A 14,734-nucleotide genomic window follows, 5' to 3' on the forward strand; every position below is an offset into this window, starting at 1 on the left:
CATAAATTTCATGTTAATAACTCCAAGCCCAGTCATCTCCCCAACTACATTTGACAGCAGCAAAGCTGGATGTGAAATTTTCCAAAGTGAACCTCATGCGTGAGCTATCCCAGGACATGAAGCTGGGGTAAAGCTCAACTCCTCAACAGCCACAGATTCAGGTTCTGTCTCAACACCCAGCACACATCTGCCGGTAGCTCATTAAAAGGCTCATTCAAGAAAGCAAAGTTAAGCAGCACGGGTTAATTTCTCTCAAAGTTGGTCCTCCTTTAGCTTTCTACACAACTGCTGGTGCTGGCCACGTCCTCCCAGCACAAGACACTGGGGAACTTGGGGACTCCAAGGATGCATGAGAACCCCACCCCCATCCTTACCAGTGCCTGGAACATCTGGAGCGACTCCCCATCCTGATCATACATAAACTGTCCCAGTAGCTGCCCTTCTTCTTGATACTCATTTTCTAGCCCCTGAAACCAAGATCACATAGTCGTTATATAATGGAAAACCAACACTGAGTTAATTAGGACTATTTCCCTCCAGCATGAGCTTCTACAGCACCCCCTGAGGTAAGTATGATTCCTCCATTATAGACATTAGGAAAACTGGGACTGAAAGAGGAGAAGCTCTTGAGTAGCAGGAAGTAACTGACATGCACATAGTGTGTTGCTGCTCTCTACACTTCAAGCAGAAACTCCGGCACTCCTGACGGGCCCTGGGGAAGGAGACCTCAGCAGCAGAAGGAAGGCCAGAGAAGGCAGGTGGGGGGAGCGAGGCTGGAGAGGAACACGGGGTGAGAGTTTAATGGGGACAGATTCAGTCTAGGAGAGGGAAGAGCTCTGGAGATGGTGGCAACAGCTGCACAATGGGACTGCCCTTAATGTCACTTAACTGTGCCCTCAAAATGGCAAATCTTATATATATTTTCTCCCAATAAAAAATATAAACTAGTAAAAATTAGGGGCTTAGATGAAGGTTTCATAATGGGGAGGGACTTTTTAGGTATAAGAAATGCTAAGAAGAAATTACAGGTAGTGAGTAGATATAACTAAATACAAAATTAAGAGTGACAATGGGAAGCATATCTATAACAATGACACATGACTTATATTTACAAACTAAAAGTTCAAATATTCATAAGGAAACTAAGATGCCAAAAGATAAAAGAACAAAAATAAGACTAGAATCTACAAAAAAAGGAAAACTGTGTGTGAAATACAGAGAACTGCAGATTAAAACAGGATACTACTTTTCACCTTTCGAGTTAGCAGACATGGAAAAGGGAGGCTCAATTCTTAGAGGGAACTAAGCTAAATACATTTCTTATGTCCTGCTAGTAGAAATGCTAATGCCACATGGCGCAGGGACTTGACAGCCTGAGACGTACTCACGATGCCATGTTTGAGTGCTGCATCTAAGGACACAGGGAAGACGGGAAGATGCTGCACTGATGCTGAACAATGGAAAACGGAAAGATTCAACAGGAGAGCTGCTCAGGCAAATAAGGGGTGCGTCTGCACAACAGGTTTTATGCTATTCAGAGACTCTGAAAAAGAGTTTAACTGCCACAGAAAAATGCTCATGATGACTTTTTTATTTTTATTTAATTTTTTTGAGTTGGAGTCTCACTCTGTCGCCCAGACTGGAGTGCAGTGGCCACTCCCGGCCACCGCAGCCTCGACCTCCTGGGTTCTGGCGATCCTTCCACCTCTGCCTTTAAAGTAGCTGGAGCTACAGGTGCGTGCTACCACGCCTGGCTCATTTTTGATTTATTGTAGAGATGAGGTCTCACCAAGTTGCCAAGGCGGGTCTCGAACCCGCAGGCTCAGGCAATCCACTCACCTCAGCCTTCCAAGGCACGGGATTACAGGCTGAGCCACCGAGCCTGGCTGACTTGCTTTTTAAAGAGCCAGTGTCTCGCTCTGTTGCCTAAGCTGGAGTGCAGTGGCAGGATCACAGCTCACTGCAGCTTGGAACTTCTGGGCTCAAGCAATCCTCCTGCATCAGCCTCCTGAGTAGCTGGGACTACAGGCAAGCCACCATGCCTGGTTACTTTTTTTTTTTTTTTTCAGTTGGAGTCTCACTCTGTCGCTCAGACTGGAATGCAGTAGCTCCTTCCAGCCACCACAGCCTCGCCTGCTGGGTGGGCTCTGGCAATCCTTCTGCCTCAGCCTTCCAAGTAGCTGGAACTACAGGTGTGCACTACCATGCCCAGCTGAATTTTTTGATTTATTGTAGAGATGAGGTCTCGCCAAGTTGCCCAGGCGGGTCTCAAACCCGTGGGCTCAGGCAATTCGTTCACCTCGGCCTCCTAAAGTGCTGGGATTACAGGCTGAGCCACCCCCCTGGTTACTTCTTAAATTTTGTGTAGAGATGCGTCTCACTATGGTCTTGAACTGCTGGGCTCAAGTAATCCTCCCATGTTGCTGGGTCTATAGGCGTGTGCCATTGTACCTGGCTGTTTTCTTGCTTTTAGAATTTATGGAAACAAAGAAATTGAGAAAAACACACACACACACGCACACGCACACACACACACACACACACACACACTCATAATTCCAGCACCTAGAGAAAGCTTTTTAAAAAACCATTAAAAATTACAGTTGGAACAATGAGTTTCATAAAACTTTGTTTCCTGCCTTAAAAAAGCAACATTTTGGCTCTCAGAGGCTAAGGCAGGAGGATCACTTGAGGCCAGGAGTTCAAGAGTAGCCTGGATAACATAGCAAGACCCTGTCTCAAAAATAAAATAAAACAAAAGTAACTTTTGTCACTTAGATGCTTCGACATCACCCAGTTGTTAGAATATCCTTTATAGGGACTGAAGTGGTGAAGAATGCAATTCTCAAAGTTAGACATGTTTACCTTGATCTGTTTAGCGCTATATGCAAACCAATTATCAGTTAACATCTTGCGTATAAGTTACCCTCCCTAGGAAAGTACCAGAATGTTTCCCTGAACATTTAACCGGCTCACTCAGTGCGTGAGAGGGCAGTGGGGACGGCAGGAGCAGCTTTCACATGTTTCTCTTCGGGAATCCCAGGAAGGGGTAGGAGGAGGAGAGCTGTCTGGATGGCCCATGGTCAAGCACACTCACGTAGACTGCAAAGTCCTTGGGCGCGCTGGTAATGTTGCCCGTTGGGGACAGCGTCTTTGGGATGTGCTCCAACGTGAAAGCCGTCGGGTGGATCGTCATTGAGAGCCGCACCACCAGGTAGCCCTGAGAGCCTTTGAATGCCCAGCAGTTCCCGGGATATATGTCAGGCTGGGGAGGGCAAAACACTAGAGCTCAAGAGTCTGAACAAGCTCTTAGCCACTTAAAAACAGAAGCAACAAGAGAAAAGACTGAGAACACATAAATACGAGTGAAAGGATCTCTGCATGGTAAAAGTTGCCATAAGCAAAAGCAATAGACAAACTGGGAAGAGGCCTTTGTAATTTACATCTCAAAGGTCACTATCTCCAATAAGTTAAATTTTATAAAAGTTAAAATGACCAGAACCTTCAAGAGAACAGGCAAGACGTACACAGTTCAAAGAAAAAGTAAATGCAAAAGATTCCGGATCATACGAAAAGGTGCTCTCCACCTCACACAATAACCAGAAAAAGCAAACAAGGAGCTGCTATTTCTTGCCTATGAGACTGGTAATAAACCTTGAATGTGACAGGAACTGCTGTCACCGCTGGAGGGAAACGCACGTTCTCACTGCTGGTCACACCCTGGGAAGCGAAAGGGCACGACCCAGTCCAGCTGCGTGTGGGAACACCCCAGAACCCAGGAACCCCACCCTATTCCTGAGGCCCACGGGCAAAAATACAAAGTGGCCTTCACTGCGAGGGCACTTTCAGTAGCAAAGGATGGTCCGCGGGCCCACAAACCGGGCACCAGGGGACTCATCACTGGGCCCAGGCAGCAGGGCTGTGCAGGGCAGCAGGAGGGGAACAGCCCACCCTCTGGGATACACGCCCACTGACTCATGTTGCGAGAACACGGCCGCACAGCATGTCTGTGCATACTGGGTGTGCCCGTCGTGCCAGTTATTGAGGTGCTACTGCTCGGCTCCAACCAGCTTTGTCAGTTCAGGCTGCTGGAGGACATGGGGCTTCCCTTGGCACCCCTCTGGGGAGCTTTTTGGTACTGGGTGCCCAGGGAGTCACCCCATGGTGAGCAGGCTTGCCCAGCACCCTGGAGGCTGGACTTGTGGCACGTTCCACAGAGTGGCAGCATAGCCACCTCTCTGCCGCTCGGTGAGCCATGGCCACGGCCTCTGCAGTCCCGGGGTGGGAGCAGGCGCTCCCATCTGCCGTTCTTGTTTATAGTCTTTAAAAATCTCTTTCTGCCTGTAGCTGATCATCATTCTAACCTCTTAACAGTTAATAGTTCTTCATGTTAAGTCTCCCCATTAAATTCTGATAGAGAACTGGAGCAGAGAGGGGTCCACCCCCCATCTCCTCCCGACATCTCTAAGGTTCCTGAGTACCCACTATGCCCTCATGCCCAATAACAGTGCCGTGGATCCTATGATACTGAGGCATGTCAGGAATTCAGTCCTTTGTGTCTACAACGTGGCCAAGAGCAAGGGCACATGCAACATGGCTGAGGCAGTGCTGGGAAGGTATTCCACTGGCCCTGCCAGGAAACACAGGCTGCACTGGTGGCACTTGCAGACTGGCATGGAAAAAGCGCAGATGCAGGTCATATACAGGGCCATGCGAGTTCACGGTGGCAGAGTCTATACCTGTTCACAGCGAGGATGGGTTTACAGTCCTGCCAGGACTCGCCATGGTGGTCTACATCTGTTCACCCTGAGGAACGAGTCTGCAGCCCTGCCAGGTTCTGCTGTGGCAGAGTCTCCCCTGTCCACTCGGAGGGGTGGGTCTGCAGCCCTGGAAGGCATTCTGCTTATAGCTAGGCCCTCACCACGATGACTGGTGAGTCCGCGATGTGCTGATGACTCTGGGGAAGCCTGATACCCTCTATGCACAAGTGCCACTCCAGCTGTGGTGACCACGGAGACGTAACCCTACGCTAGTAGCAGAGGATTCTGAATGTCAGTGTACAGATACTTCATGTTCAACTTAATCCAGGAATTCTGAGGACTGGGCTTGTGCTGAAGTAAAGGACAGTTATCAGGCAGATGTTTCACGCGAATCATTTGAACTTTTCTCAAAAGGTGCCATGACTGTGAGCAACAAAGTCACAGGAATGCAGGAAGTGCATTGGAGGGGGACTGCTGGGGACTGCACTGCAGCGAGCGCTCATGTCACCTGACAAAAGCATGTCCGTCACCTTCACTCTAAAAAACTGAGAGACACAACAACCTCACGACGGAAGAGCACTCAGCACAGCAGCAACAAATAACTCTGCCTAACACCACGGAGCTCCAGGAGGGAGCGCGTGCCTGGAGGGTCCAGCATGTGTCCGGCTGCCTCTCTGTGAGCAGCTCAGGCCCAGCCGACAGCGGTGTGCTGTGGAGGCTCATGGGGACGTGGTGACATCGGGGTGCTGGGGTGCTGTTTCTTGCGCGGACGTGAGGTGTGCTCATCTTACGATACTCCGTGGTGCTGCGATACTGTGAGCTGCACACACTCCCGTGTGATCACACCTTAACTGGCCTATACCTGAGGTCTCCACACCCCCGTCACAGGCACGGAGCCCACACTGGGCACGCAGCGCTGACCACAGGCAGTCACTCACCTGAATGACCACACGTGGGGACTGAGAGAAGTACCACAGTGGGATGCCAAACAGACTTATCAGCGCCGTTTTAGTTTCGTACGTCTCAGAACAACGAGTACTCAAGATACTACCACCTTAAAGCAAAATTGAGATTTGTGTCAGAACCTAATTCCCCCATTTTGGAAGCAACACCATTGTCCATCTTACGGTTTTATTCAAAGTGGTTTTTAAAGTCCCAGGTTTTGACTTACACAAAGAATCTTCTACCTTAAGATCAGGCCCATTCTTAATTAATTCTGTTTTCCCAAATTCAGTGTTAGTAGTTTGCAATTGTTTTACGACAATTTGTACCTACTGGACCTCAAGAATGCTTAAAATACTGGCCTTCTCCTTCGCTAGAGGAACAGCTACTCTGGGTGTACGTTAGTCTATTTTCCTAAACAAAGAATCCAACAAGCCCTGCTGTTACCTGGCAGGTGAGCCTGAGGAGGGCCTGTGTGAGAGGCCAAGTGATGTGTCACCCTGATAATGACCAGTTATGATACAAATGCTGGGCACAGGGGGTGGCTCTAGCAGGTACAGGGTTTCTATTTGGGGTGAGGAAACCATTCTGGAATCAGACAGTGGCGATGGCTGTCCAGCATCGTGAATACACTAAAAACCACAGAGCTATACACTTTAAAATAGTGAAGTCTTTGTTCTGTGAATTGTGTCACAATCATAATAAAAATAAGCAATTTTTAAAAGTCCAGTTTGTACCTCCCTAGGAAATAGGGCAGAGAAAACGCTGGTGTCACAGCAGGACCAAAAAACCCTCCAAAACAAAAACAAGTCAGCATGGGAAGCAGCAGCAACACAGACCAGCCCATAAGGAGGACATCTCGCAGGAGAGTATTCTAGGCCTTGGGCCAGAACTTGCCAGCCCTTGCGAAACACAGGTGTTGGAGGCGGAGGAATTTGTTTTTGGTTTTTGAGTCGGGGTCTCCCTCTATCACCTAGGCTGGAGTGCAGTGCCACAATCACAGCTCACTGCAGCCTCGATCTCCTGGGCTCAAGTGATCCTCCAGTCTCAGCTTCCTGAGTAACTGGGACCACAAGTGTGCACCACCAAGCCTAGCTACGGAATTTGTATCTTAAACACAAAAAACAAGGTCACTGTTGTGGCTGAGATGTGAATTTCTGAACAACTAAATTAAAAATCTTTTTTTTAATTTTTAAAACTTTTATAGGCATGGGGTCTTGCTGTTGCCCAGGGTGGTCTCAAACTCTTGGGCTCAAGTGATCCTCCTGCCTCAGCCTCCCAAAGTACTGGGATTACAGGTGTGAGTCACTATGTCTGGCCTTACCTTTTAAAAATATCCTATTCTCATTTTTAAAAAGAGTCCTGAGTAACTCACTTTTTTAATTTACAAAGAGTCAGTGAATGTTTTGATCAGTAACAAAACCTTCAGTTTAACTCATAAGGACTGTGAGAATCTGAACTAAGGACACAAGAATCTGTAAGGATTAATTATAGTTCTAAGAACTAATGACAATTATTGGCCCTCAAATGGTTAATGCCATTTGATGTGTCTTAACTAAAAATTGTTTCATAAATCACTAAATTTTAAAATGAATAAAGATGAAAGCACATAAAATTCTTAAAAAGCCATTTTAAATAAAATATACATTAAGAACAGCTAACAGCCTTCTTGATGTCTAGCATCTAGAAGAATCTGGAAGTTTTTACACAGAACAGCAGTCTGCATCCATCACATGAAGCTGTCAGGTGGTGAATGCTGGAGCCCAGCTATTGCAGCAACAACAGGATTAGGTTCCTGACTGCCCACACTTCCAGAGTTCCTGAGCTGCTGGGATGAGGCTTTTTATTATTACTACTGCCCTGTAGGGCTCATATATTAACACGAACCACACACATGATCTTCCAAGAGATTTGAATCACCAGCCTATACCTGCAAATCCTGCATTTTAAAAATTCTGCAATGTTTAAAATGTGTTTTCTACAGCACGTGGCAAAACTCCCTGAAATGACATAAAGTTGTTCATAATTTTTATTGCTCTTACATGTTTCTTTGGAATTGCTCATAGTGGACCTGGGTATGCCATCCCTGATGTCACTGAGGGTGCAACACGGGCCTCAGGAGTTTCCAAAACTACAACTGACTTTTCTTTTTTTTTTTTTGAGTTGGAGTCTTACTCTGTCGCCCAGACTGGAGTGCAGTGGCCGCTCCCGGCCACCGCAGCCTCAACCTGCTGGGCTCCCACTTTAGCCTTCCACTTCAGCCTTCCAAGTAGCTGGAATTACAGGCGTGCGCTACCACACCTGGCTAATTTTTTGATTTATTGTAGAGATGAGGTCTCACCAAGTTGCCCAGGTGGGTCTCGAACCCGCGGGCTCAGGCAATCCACTCACCTCAGCCTCCCAAGGCGCGGGATTACAGGCTGAGCCACCGAGCCCAGCTACATTTGACTTTTCAAATGTACCTGGCCCCGAGTTCGGGTCTAGATCCGTGCACCTGCAGCACCTTCCAGACGTGGTGGCCCACAAATGGCCCTTTTATTTCCTTGAGCAACCAAACATCCTCACCAGTGAGCCTGATTCACTGACTGTCCATCTCGCCATGGGGGCACCCTCAGAGGGTAGGGCTGTGTGGTCACTGCTGAGTTACTCCTGAAGGCACTGAGCCTCTAGCACAGGAGGTCATGGCAATCACCCTGTGTTTCCACAGTGTAAACCCTGTCACAGCTACAAGCACACACCACCAGCCCTCCTAGGAGAGAATGTATGCCCAGAAAGCAACCGCTTGGGAAGAAAGAACACTAAGGATTGTGCAGGGAATCATGCTGCCTTTTCAGAGTTTTTAAAGTTCTAACAAGTTCTTATTGCTGGCAGTGGGGTTACAGCTTCTCTAGGTTACAACCCTGCTAACAGGCGCCCTTCTAATTTAGCAATTAAAATACCTGTTTACTTACCACCTGACTCCAAAGCAAAGTCCACCATCCCAGTCTTGTCCTGGGAATACAGCCTCAGGGCATTGTTCACGATGGCATGTGCTTGCTGGAGACACATGAGAGACAGACATTAGGTTTTAGCAACATAAATGAGGAGCAGATATATAGGGACGAGAGGCCTGAGGGATGTTCCAGCAACTCCATACTTCAGCCCTGCATTCCAACTGCTGAGGCCGGCAGACTGGGAGGGGGCGTGAGGGGAAGGCAGGCACAAAAGCTTCTTCGCCCAGGGTTCAGCCAGTCTCCATAAACCCCCAACCCAGAAAAATCCCCTGGGTGCCGTAAACAGGGATTCCCAACCTCTGGTCCACGGCCTATTAGGAAGCAGGCCGCACAGGAGATGAGCAGCGGGCAAGCAGAGCTCTGCCTCCTGTCAGACCAGTGGGGGCACAGGCACACGGGCCCTACTGTGCACTGTGCGTGCGCGGGGTCTAGACTGCGAGCTCCTTATGAGAATCTGATTCCTGATGCCCCCTACCTCCTTCCCCTGACACCCCACCCGTCCGTGGAAAAACTACCTTCCATGAAGCCTGTCCCTGATGCCAAAATGGTTGGGAACTGCTGATATAAAACATGAATGAAGCAAAGATAGAACTCTGGGACTGTAACATGGGAACTTGGTGACACTCTGTGGTTTTTATGTTATTTCAGAAGGTGTGGCTGCCACAAACACAGGACTCTTGGGGCAAGATGATTCCCAAAGCAGTAAGCACTTCCAAGAAGCAGTTCAGTGATGATAAGGACAGCCACAGCTAAGGCCTCCCGAGCACCCGCCTCCTCCATCCACGGCACACTGAAAGCGCACTAGATGTTCTCTCCTGAAGCCCATGCCCCGGAGGCCATCCCGGAACCAGACATAAATATCCACCGGCTTAACACCCCGACAGTCAGTGCACCTCGATGTGGACTTCCAGCACTGCTCACCACTTACTCACCGCCTCTGTGATTCCAGAAATCCCTGCTTCCTTCACAGCAGACACCACGGCCTCGGCAGGTGGGGCCTGCTTCATCACGGACACGTGGTGGCTGAGGTTCCGCAGGATCTGCAGCTCCAGGCCTCGCAGCGTGGCCTGCAAGTCCTCTTTGCTCACAAACTGAGAGGAGAACTTCTGCAGCAGCCACTCGAGAGAACCCCCTGGCTGGTCTTCAGAAAACAGGAGCCTGACGGTTTCTCTGACTTGGGCATCTACCTGGGAAGAGAGTTAACAGAACATGACTTGACTGTTTCCACTAAATCACTTCAACGCTTCACCCACCGTCTCGGACCCCTCGGACGTATCTTATTTCTCACAGTCCATCAGGAAAACGTGATACCACTTCTTCCTATTAAATTTAAGAACCCCTCAACAGCGCTGGAGAATGCCAAAGAGAACGCAAACAGACAGGAGTATGGCCTCAACCATGGAACTCAGGAAGCGTTACAGCAGTGTGTCCACGTAGCACCCAGAGAGCACCATGGCTGGAGCAGCAGTGAGTGGAAACCTTGCTGCCAACATGTGAGCTCCAGTAAGGAAACCGCCATATAAACAAGCCCACAATGCAGCTTCAGCAAGGCCTACCGTGTCCACGTGCCATCTGCCCAAGCACACGCGTGTCACCGCGTACATCAGTCTCCTCGCTCTGCGCGAGAGTGGAGGGAGGAGCAGCCCAGCCTCTGAGATGCGGCTCACAGGCTGGCGCCCTCACTCCCAGCTGGGCTCTTGGGCCCCGCGTGGGGATGCTGCCTCTCCAGGCCACACACCCGCCTGCAGTTCTCATGGCACTGGCCGTTTGGCGGTGCTTTTATTTCTGCAGGATCATTCTCAAGAGCATGGTCACCAGTCTCAAAGAGTGTGTGTGCTTGTAACTGGGTAGTATCATAAAACTTTTCTTGAAGGCTGTGGGGGTTTACAATCCCACCAGCCATGAGAAGACCCGCTGCCCTGGTCGGCGCTTATGCCAGTCATCGCCTGTGTGGATCTGCAGACTGAAGACGGGAATTCGTTTTAATCTACAAATCCAATAAGCAAGACTGAGCTCCCTGCTCACATGCCCTGTCCATCTCCCTTGCCTCTCTTCCTACAACTCTGGAGCCCTCTAAACGAGAGACTGTTTTACCCTATGAACCGCAAATGCTTTTTCCACCCTACTGTCTGCCTCGGACTTGTGATGACTTTTGCCATCGTATGTTTGTGTTTTTATCCTCGAGCTATAAATGTCTTGATCTTCACCTCTGCCTAAGGATGGATGTACCTGAACCATGTCCATATGTTTCAACATGAAACAGCCCACAACAGGTTCTGATGAAAAGAGACACAAACAACCCACTTCCCACAACACAACTGGTGGAACGTGACTGTGTGCACAGGAAGGACACACCAAGTGTTGGTGTGTGCTGTGGCTGCACGGGGGAGACTCCAGGAGCAATTTGTCATGCTGAAATGTCTATAAACTTCAAATATAGTAAAAAAAAGTTTCAAAGGAAGTTGAAGTTAAATCACTTCATAAACCTAAGTCATCAATTCCAGCTTTCACTTACTTTCTACCATCCAACAAAAAATGGGCACGAAGGAAACGTACTTTTTCATAAATGGCGCCTGCCGCCTCACAGCCAGTCTTCACATGCCGCCAGCTGGCCAGCTCCGACCTCAGGCGCTCCAGCTCCTGCTCCAGATGCTTGACCGTGGCCAGCAGTTGCTGCCCGCCGGCCCCACTGGAAACCGACCAGAGAAGAGCGTCACGCACAGCCACCCGTGCTCACGCACGCTGAGGAGGAACGCCCTCGCTCCTGGGTCAGTCTTGGAAAGATGTCAACTTGCACTACTTCAATGTAGAAATCTAATGCCAGTTTCAAATCCCAAAGGCATTTCCTTTGCATCAGTTCACGCACATAATACACAAGTACACACGCCACACAAGTAGGTGACCTACCAAAATGCTACTTCTTATTGGCAGGCAAAAGATCTCTCTGAAAACTATTTAAGACTTCAGAAATGAGACAATATTTATCAATAATCATTATAATGTTGAATCTAAAGTTTCATGCTGATGAAACAATACATTAAAATGTGTAGCTTCACATATTTTAATAATTCTATTTTATGTAGTACTGTATATTATAGCATGTTATATTTACATTTGTTTATAGGTAGATATAGTTGTTGAGATACTAATAAGTCATCTCTCAAGAAGGTATACTTTTTTTTTTTTCCTAAAGTACACTCTGGGACAAACACTTGACGAGCTGCATATTAGCATATCAAAGCAACTTTTTTTAAAATAAAGGCTCTGGAAGGAAAGACAAAAACGTGCTCCAGCATTAATCTCCACCCTCATAGAAGGATACACAGTGTCTCAAGGCCTGATCTAGGGTCTACAGAACCAGACAGGAGCCAGGATGGGAGGATGTACATTATCACCTGCTAAGTCAATGCTCATCTGCGGGGTCCCTCCCAAGTCTATCACAGGGTTGCTGGAAACAGTACAGAAGCAAAGGTTGCCATGTTTAGACAAAGGGGAGGGAGTGCAAAGGGAGCCTGCCGTGTTGCTAAAATGAATCGTGTAAAAAAGATGTGACTTTGGGACTACCAATGAAAGGGAGATGCCCACTTTAAGGGGCTTCAGGAAAACTGATAAATGCATAGGAGAATGCACTCTGGTAGTGAGGACTCAACACCAGCCCCCGAGGAACCTGCCAAGGGCTCTGCAGGCAGCGTCCTGCCTGCCAGGAGCTGCCGAGCAGGAGGGATGACATTGAGCTCTACCTCCATTCACCTAGATGCCAGCTGAGCCCAGCTCAGTCTTCATGACAGGAGCTGCAGCATGCACCCAGCCACCTGGCAAGTCCTGGGAACACCAGAGTCCAAGGCTCTCTGGGTCAACACAGGGGCCTGTCACCTTGGGGTGGGCTGAACAGCAGCCGTGCTGTGTCGAGAGTGGACCTGACGAGCCCCTCAGGACCCTTGTCCTCATGCGACTCCAGAGGGCCTCCCTGAAAGGCCCCCTGCTGGGACCGTTTCAGCCACAGAGATCAGTCATTTTGGGTGACGCTCAGGTGGACCCTGTACCCAACCCTTTCGTCAGTTACTGCTGCTGCATCCAACAACCAACCAGAAGCACAGAAGACAAAAAACATGAAGTATTTTAAATCCCCTACCTAAGTGTCTTTTGCTTGGTCTGTTCTAATTCCTTCTGGATAGCCTAAAAAGTATAAGAAACAAGCTAATTAAACACACACGTTATACACTAACTTTTCATAAAAACACACACTTAACTTAAAACTAGATATTTATCTGGGATCGCCCCCCACCCTTAATTCAAAAGTCCAGGCCTGCCTGCTGGGTAGCAGGAGATGTTCATTTTACTTTTCTTTTCATCTGTTTTAGAGACAGGGTCTCACTCTGTCATCCAGGCTGGAGTACAATGGCACAATCATAGCTCACTGCAGCCTCAACTTCCTGGGCTCAGGCGATCCTCCCGCCTTAGTCTCCTGAGTAGCTAGGACGACAGGCATGAGCCACACCTGGCCAAAGCAAACGTTTAAAAGACCTCACGTGTTCAGAGGTACACAAATCACAGAGAAACTGCTTTTTGATTTTCAAAACTTATAGCTTCTGTAACCAGAACGCAAGCTGAGAAACAGAACACTGCTGCCACCTCTGGGGAATGTATTTTAAATGTGAAAGCACAAGGAAAAGACAAAATTACACATAGAGATGTGCTGTATTAACAAGGTCTGTTCAAAGCTGACTGAGATAGGAACACTACACAGAGTAGAAGAACAGTATCTGCTCCAACTCTGACTTAATAGAAGTCTCTATGGCTTCAGCACGGGACAGGTGACCACGAAACATGAAAGCATTCCAGGTCCTCACAAGGTGTGCTCATCTCACCTTGGACTGGCCCCTCTCAGCCCTCCCCCTACCTTCCAGATGAACTCATCTGATTCCAACAGGGTCCACACTCCAGGAGCGGGTCCCAAGGCCCCCAAAGGGCTGTGCTAAACCTAAACCTTAGGTTCATCACGTTTTGCAGTTTAGCTCAACAAATACATGTGTATCCGACATTCCAGGCTCTATGATGAGCACTAGAAATACAATGATCCTGTGCCAAAGTGCCCTGCACCCCTGCAGCTCAGATCAGCGCCGACGACCTGCCTGTCTCCCTTGGGCTGTACCAGCATCTAATAATGGGTTTTCTCACCCAAAGTTAGTGCATCTGTCAAAAGGTTCAGGTTCCCTGTATTCTTCCCTAGAGCTAACATAATCTCTAATGGTGAAGGCTGTGACACTGAGTAAAAAACAGGGAGCGGCTGGGTCAGAACCCAGAGGCTGCCTCGAACTGGCAGAGCTGCCTCCTCCTGTCCACAGCCCTGCTCTGTCCTCTTGAGAGACACCTGGAACCACTGAGTCGGGCACACTGATCAAACATTAAAGCAGAAAATGAAACTGCCAGAGGAAAAAACAAAAACATTTTTTTCATTTTACAAAGGACAAAAGCTTATTTTCCTCTCTAACTTAGAGATCTGAAACCTGTGTTGAAATGTACAAATAGACTTTAATACCCTAAAGAAGGCACATTAAATGGCTAAGGAACTTTAAAATATTAACTGTAGCTGACTTTTCTTTTATTAAAAATCAAATCAAATCACTTTGTTGGAGGCTACACTTATAAGGTCAAGAACAAATACCTCGGATTTTTCTGTCAGTTTCTCCAGAACACCTTCCAGGTGTGAGATGCGCACTTCATGCTCATGGTGGACAGTCATGAAGTCAGCCTTAGGGAAAAAGGAATGAACAGGTGGGAAAGAAAGTTATGCCACAAGCAAATAAAAACCTAGCAAAGGAGGCAAGTCATCGCTACACAGAATATCAACAAAGTAGAGACTGTGTATCACCGTCTGGCATAGCCCTCTTAAGAGAATCATCACTAAATAATGTCCTTACTTTCCCCTCTAACTGAGAGATCTGAAACCTGTGTTAAAATGCACAAATAGACTTTAATAAAGTCCTACAAATACCAGAAAACACTCTATGTAGGGAGCAGCCAACTACTATTCATTGA

The 14,734-nt window shown here is 48.1% G+C and overlaps 1 protein-coding gene across 1 annotated transcript in view; it reads right to left on the bottom strand.

The window, feature by feature from the left end:
* The window catches only part of SUN1 (Sad1 and UNC84 domain containing 1), a 38,063-nt gene that overhangs the window by 944 nt on the left and 22,385 nt on the right, over positions 1-14,734 (bottom strand). The window contains exons 13-20 of the mRNA XM_021707653.1: positions 14,361-14,447; positions 12,828-12,871; positions 11,252-11,384; positions 9,628-9,882; positions 8,654-8,738; positions 5,699-5,814; positions 3,098-3,265; positions 375-467 (exon numbers count right to left, since the gene is read on the bottom strand). Coding sequence (XP_021563328.1) covers positions 375-467; positions 3,098-3,265; positions 5,699-5,814; positions 8,654-8,738; positions 9,628-9,882; positions 11,252-11,384; positions 12,828-12,871; positions 14,361-14,447 — 981 coding nt within the window. The remainder of the gene's footprint in view (positions 1-374; positions 468-3,097; positions 3,266-5,698; positions 5,815-8,653; positions 8,739-9,627; positions 9,883-11,251; positions 11,385-12,827; positions 12,872-14,360; positions 14,448-14,734) is intronic.

This window comes from Carlito syrichta, unplaced genomic scaffold (genome assembly GCF_000164805.1).
Source record: "Carlito syrichta isolate Samal-C Ts95f unplaced genomic scaffold, Tarsius_syrichta-2.0.1 Scaffold123320, whole genome shotgun sequence".
Classification (NCBI taxonomy): Eukaryota; Metazoa; Chordata; class Mammalia; order Primates; family Tarsiidae; genus Carlito; species Carlito syrichta.